This window comes from Poromitra crassiceps (assembly GCF_964638095.1).
Source record: "Poromitra crassiceps genome assembly, chromosome: 18".
NCBI classification, from domain to species: domain Eukaryota; kingdom Metazoa; phylum Chordata; class Actinopteri; order Beryciformes; family Melamphaidae; genus Poromitra; species Poromitra crassiceps.
Window position 1 is genome coordinate 21,593,938 of NC_139636.1, and position 6,000 is coordinate 21,599,937.

The 6,000-nt window shown below is 44.1% G+C and overlaps 1 protein-coding gene across 1 annotated transcript in view; it reads right to left on the minus strand.

Moving 5' to 3' along the window:
- Positions 1-6,000, minus strand: part of LOC310793013 (thromboxane-A synthase-like) — a gene marked incomplete at its 3' end in the record, with an annotated part of 80,833 nt that overhangs the window by 42,010 nt on the left and 32,823 nt on the right. Inside the window, exon 4 of the mRNA XM_083654764.1 lies at positions 3,334-3,436. Coding sequence (XP_083510890.1) covers positions 3,334-3,436 — 103 coding nt within the window. The remainder of the gene's footprint in view (positions 1-3,333; positions 3,437-6,000) is intronic.

The window sequence follows — 6,000 nt, forward strand, 5'->3', positions numbered from 1 at the left end:
TAGAAAGCATAGGAATAGATCATAAAAAAACAAATCGAACGAACAACAAATCTGCTGCACAATTCAAGTAAATTCACCAGTCCAGCTTACTATTCCTGAAGCATTTTATTTGGGGAAAAGTGATTCACCAAATCGAAGCAGAAGAGTCCGGCAATACCAACTGAAAGCACAGTCAAAGCTGATGTATTTCAGATCAAGTGTAAAAGCATCTGTGTGTGTGTGTACCGGTATGTGTGCACGCACATGGTTGTGTGTGTGTGTGTGTGTGTGTGTGTGTGTGTGTGCGTGTGCGTGTGCGTGTGCGTGTGCGTGTGCGTGTGCGTGTGCGTGCGTGCGTGCGTGTGTGTGTGTGTGTGCGCGCGCACCCACGCGTGCGTGCTCGCATGTGTGTGCTGAAAACAAGGCCCGGGAGCTCTACACTGTTTCCAAAGTGCATTGCTTTGCCCCTTTGACATTTCACAGCAGGCCCTGTACAGCACAGAGCCAATATGGAGGATGATGAAAGTGAGGGTGGCCGTGTGACCTCTGCTCTGACCCCTCTGTGACCTCTGCTCTGACCCCTCTGTGACCTCTGCTCTGACCCCTCTGTGATGCATGTTGCCTATCATTAGACTGCGGCATCCTGGGATACCTCGCCATGTCCTTCAGTGTGCTACTCTGATCTACCTGATCTACTCTGCTCCGCTTTCGGTTTTCTTCTGGACCCTCCTGCTATACAGTCATCTGCTCTGTTCCCCCCTGCCCAGTCATATTGTTGTATACCTGTATACCATCCATTCAGGACCAACACACTGCCAGGATGCTGAAGCAGTCTCAGACGATTATGGTCAACCGCACCCATCCAGGACATCAACTCTTCAGGGTCCTCCCCCATGGCAGAAGACTGATGTCTTGCAGTACCAGAAGTCCCCATCATAGGGACGGCTTCTACCCAACTGCTATCTGGCCTCTTCAATGAGACCCGAAAGCCCCCCCAAAATCCGGACTTTGCCAGCCACTTCCTCTCCCCGATGCCCCCTCAGCAATCCGGCTCTGCAATGAGTGAGTGGGCTCCATTTGTAATTGTAAGGGGGCAATGGTGTTCAAGCCAAGGCTGGGGTATACCTACAGTAATGCCTTTAACACACTGTGCAATTTTGGGCTGTCCCAGATGAAAGATGACCAAGAAGAAATGTGGAGATATATTTGGTTTTGGCTGCAAAAATGCTTGTCTGATGTCGCGCAGTGAGATAGGTTCAACGACGGCCGTTGTCACAGTCTTCTTGCGACCAAAGATAGCCTAGGACGAATTCTGACAGTGTCAGAAATTTAGGGTGACAGCTACAGTACGACGTCTGATAACAACCAATAGAAATGCTGTATGATCATATCAGTATAGAGGCTAATAAATAGTTGACGTTACCTCAAGCTCTCTCACAAAATTGCCATCCCCATGTTGGCCTCTGTTACCGAGCCATGACCGGGTCCACATTCTCCTCCTCTTCTTGGGATGTTTTTCCATCCATACACATAAATTGCACTTTGCAGGGGCTTGCTTCTTGCCACAGTGTGAGCTTATATTGAAAAGTATCTGGATTCATTGTTGACATCTCTACCAGACAACTGTGGCAGCGCACATTGATGTGTAGCTGGGCACGTGCTGCTGATGTTTGATTCTAGTGTATTGACTGCTGATTGACACGGAGAGACCAATGGGAGAGACGCGTCGTAACGGCATGAGCCAGTAGGTGTCATCATCGTACAGTCTACACACATCAAACCCCGATGTCCTGTTTATTAAATCCAACGTCGCGCAGTCTGGCCTGCAATAAACTTACAGTCTGTACTGTAGGCGGGATATTATCATTGTACTGACATTTGTGTGTGCGTGGATGCGTGGTGAGAGAGAGAGAGAGAGAGAGTGTGTGTGTGTGTGTGTGTGTGTGTGTGTGTGTGTGTGTGTGTGTGTGTGTGTGTGTGTGTGTGTGTGTGTGTGTGCGTGTGTGCAGGGTTCGAGTTATGGGGGGACCTATGGGGTCTTGGACCCCATAGCTAGAGTCTGGGACCCCATAGTCAATAACACCTGTGGGACCCCCACAATATAGCTTTTTTTCCCCCTCTCAAATAATTTATTTTTCAATGTAAGAATTCAATTATTTATGTTAACTAGATAAATAGGCTAAATAAGAAACATGTTTTCAGTTTTCCAAAACTACCGTGTGAATTGTTGTTTGTGTGAAATAGGCTGCATTTCACCTCCAAGCCACCATGCGTCGCCCATGAGCGCGTGTTCTAGGCCTACTACTACAACCCAGCTGGTGGAGAAGAAGCCAAGGTGTGTGCAACATCACGTGATGTCAACAGCCTGCCCTGCCCTGGCTGAGCAGCGTTACCATGACGCCGAAAAAAAGGCTGAAGCTGGCGCCGCCAACGGGGTTTACAAGCCTTGATAACTTCGGTTTTGTAAAGTGACAAAAAACTGCTAATGGACAACAACCTGTTGTTAGCGCGGCAGCTAGCACCACTGCTAGTGCTACTGAAGTTGCTAGTACTAGCTTTGCTGCCAGGTCTGATGATGATGATGATGATGTGACAGCCAACGTGGATAACGTTACCGCGGCCGCCGGGCCTGAACCTGGACAGTCCATCAGATTCTGAAGAGGGACGTGAATCGTGCGATGACAAGAGGTAATGACGAGGGAGCAGAAGAGAGGAGACATGACTGGAGAGCAGAAGAGAGACACGAGACCTGGAGAGGAGAGGAGACTGAGACTTTTCTTTTTGCAAGTATTTACAGTTTTTTGTTCTAAAAAGAGGCTGCTACTGAAATATGCTTCTGTTAAGTGCAATTTGTTTATATAGCCTAACATTATTTATTTATTTTTATTTATACAAATATTTATGATTTTATGTTTTCTCTCAGAAACAATAGGAGATAAATAGGCCTACAGTATAAATGCTGCTGTTAAGAGCCATAAAACTATTTATTTTTCATTCATTTTTTTGTTAGTTTTTGAGTGCTGAGATAAATAAGTGCAGAGTTAAATAAATGTTTATTTAAGTTCAGCAATTTTCTCTCATTTGTCAAATTAAATTGTATTTTATCAGATGTAAAATACCATGGCATATATCGGAGATGAGTGAGAAAAGGAACAAATAGTCTAATCCTAATGTTAATATAAAATGAGATATTCCTCTAAATCTGGCTTCAAACGGTCACAATTTGAGCAAAAAAGCAGCCCTTTGGGCGTCGGCGGAAGAAAATGCGGCAAATCTTTTTCTCACACGAAAACACGGCCAAATGTTTTCGGCGGGGCCCTTCGGGCGTGCGTGCGTGCGTGCGTGCGTGCGTACCTTGTTTAGTCTCTGACGGAAGTTGCTGAACTCCTTGACCATCACTTGTTTGAGAATGTCAGGGTCTGCTACCAACACCACCGCTTCCCGGCCCATATAGTACCTGAAACAGATCAAACTGAGTCTGAGACAAAACACACATCATCATGCACTTTAGGGGAAGGCCATTACATTATGCCATTTTGCAGGCACTTTTATACCCAAGCGACTTACAATATAGCACATTTTGTCAACAGTCACTTATAGTACTTTTTCTTCCGGACAAATGTTTTACCAGCAATGACAGAACATGTCTGTTATTGTTTTCACTTTGTGAATCTGTCTGTGTGTGTGTGTGTGTGTGTGTGTGTGTGTGTGTGTGTGTGTGTGTGTGTGTGTGTGTGTGTGTGTGCGTGTGTGTGTGTGTGTGTGCGTGTTTGTACAGTAGGTGTGTGTGTGTGTGTGTGTGTGTGCGCGTGCGTGCGTGTTTGTAGGTGTGTGTGTGTGCGTGTGTGTAGGTGTGGTGTAGGTGTGTGTGCATGCGTGCGTGCGTGCGTGCGCGTGTTAGTGTTGGTCAAGTTACTCAGAAAATATAATTAGTTACTTATTAATTAGTAGCCTACTCCTTTAAAAAGAAATAAATTACTTTACTTATTACTTGGTATCAAAGTAATTCGTTACATTACTCTGTAAATTTCCTATATTTACTTTCTTGTGCCACTCGCAACGTCAGTATCAAAGTCATACACTAAGCATTTATAGATTGTGAGTTCCAAACAGTAGTGCAAAACAGTTTTTTACAGCCATCCTCTCAGTCTGTCCTGACAACGTCGTATCACAGCAATTATTTTGTGTAATGGCAACCTCTGTTGTGTTAAGGCAGTTATGGTTTTGGTTAGGCACCAAAATTTTATAAATAAATAAATAATTGTACAATGTGTTCCACATGGTATTAATATTGCAACTTTTAGCTGTAGCAGTGTCTTATGCATAAAATGAAGGCTAAACGACAAGATTCTCTTTACTCAAAGGAGCTCCAGCTTGTTAAGAGTCTTTTTCTTTTAATGAGAATCAATTTCAGATGGAGAATGGGGTTGAGGGTAAGAAAGAAAAAAAATGAAATGTGTATGTAATTTAAACCCTTTTATTACAGAAGCAATAATCAGATATTAAATCTTCTAAGCAAATGTACGGGGAGCAATTAATTTCAGAACATGGAGTTTAAAAGCTTCGTTTTCACAGCCAAGCTGAGAGGGCACCACGACTACAAGAGGGGGAATGTTTGCAGGTGGTAGATTTTAGGGTAATGAAGTGGCTAGGCTACATCGTCGAGGCATTCACAGGCTGAGTTGATCTCACAGTAAGCCCTCTGGGCACAGTTGTACCTACCTACAGTACACAGTTATAGTGCTGCAGGGATGAGGAAACGAGTTAGCATTTTAGCACCTAGCGCCTCACATCATCTCTCTTTTTCCCCCCTTCTTTTCTTTTTGCGTAAATGCAATTGCCAGATTTCTCTCGATTGTATTTTCCTTGATGCTTCTCTGTAACGGATCATAGCTTATAAGCTAATCGTCTGAAAAAATATGTTTGAATTGCTTGTGGTGATGAGATATGCTCTAATTGGTTTCCTACTTGTGGAGCAATAATAGTTTAAGCTGCGACCTACTGATTGTGCTAAAACCATAATTCTACCACAACGTGTTTTGATTATAAATTCTTCGGAGAGGGAAAGAAAAAAGAAAAAATACTTTGGACTTTGATAGCTTGATATGTAGGGCCTACTTAGAGATGACAGAGGTTTAATACAATTTTGTGCCATGAGTCTCTCTAGTTTTGAAAGGAAAAACACTGCACTGGTGGATTACCGTAAATTCCGGACTATAAGGCGCACCGGTCTATAAGCCGCACCTTCAAAGGTGACTATTTTTTTCTTCTATAAGCCGCACCGGTCTATAAGCCGCGGGTGTTTTGATGTTTAATTACCATATGTAAGGCTTCGTGCACAGAGGGGATTGTCGGGAAAGAGATGGCTGTTTGGGGAAGCTCCCATTTATTAACATTTCAACAAAACAAAAGTCAGGTCACTAATCCCCAGACAAAATCACACATTGTGAGATGCTTAAAAATCACCATCGGCGGGAGCTGCTGTGCAGCCAAGAACACAAGTGAAATTCGTTCTCTCGTGACCTGTGGTTCTCAACGTGATGGACGATTCACCTTTCTTGTTAACAGTCCTAGTGAGAGGCAGGTCGAACGTCAAAGGCACTTCATCCATATTTATGATCTGCTCCGGTCCGATGGAATATTCCTTGATCTTTCTTTGTGTGAATTCGCCGAAGTTTGTAATTTTCTCCTGGTAGTCGGGAGGGAGTTGCTGACACACAGTCGTCCGCGCCCTGACGGACAGTCCCTTTCGTCTCGGGTTTGTGCATGATCCTTTGCTGCTGCTGCTGTTGTTGTTCCTGTCTCGCTACTGTCTCAGACATGGCTTTCAGGCTCAATCGCCGCCATCGTCGTAACACAGCCAGTTCTCCATCTTTTGAAGCATGATGTTAGATTACAACGAGCTAGTTGTGTGGCTTAGCCTTCCAAAATGTTGCTGTTAGTTTTTTAGAATGTAATACATAGAATTGGGAATGTTACATTCAATTTCATTCAGACTGTCTTTCTGGCTCAATCGCTGCC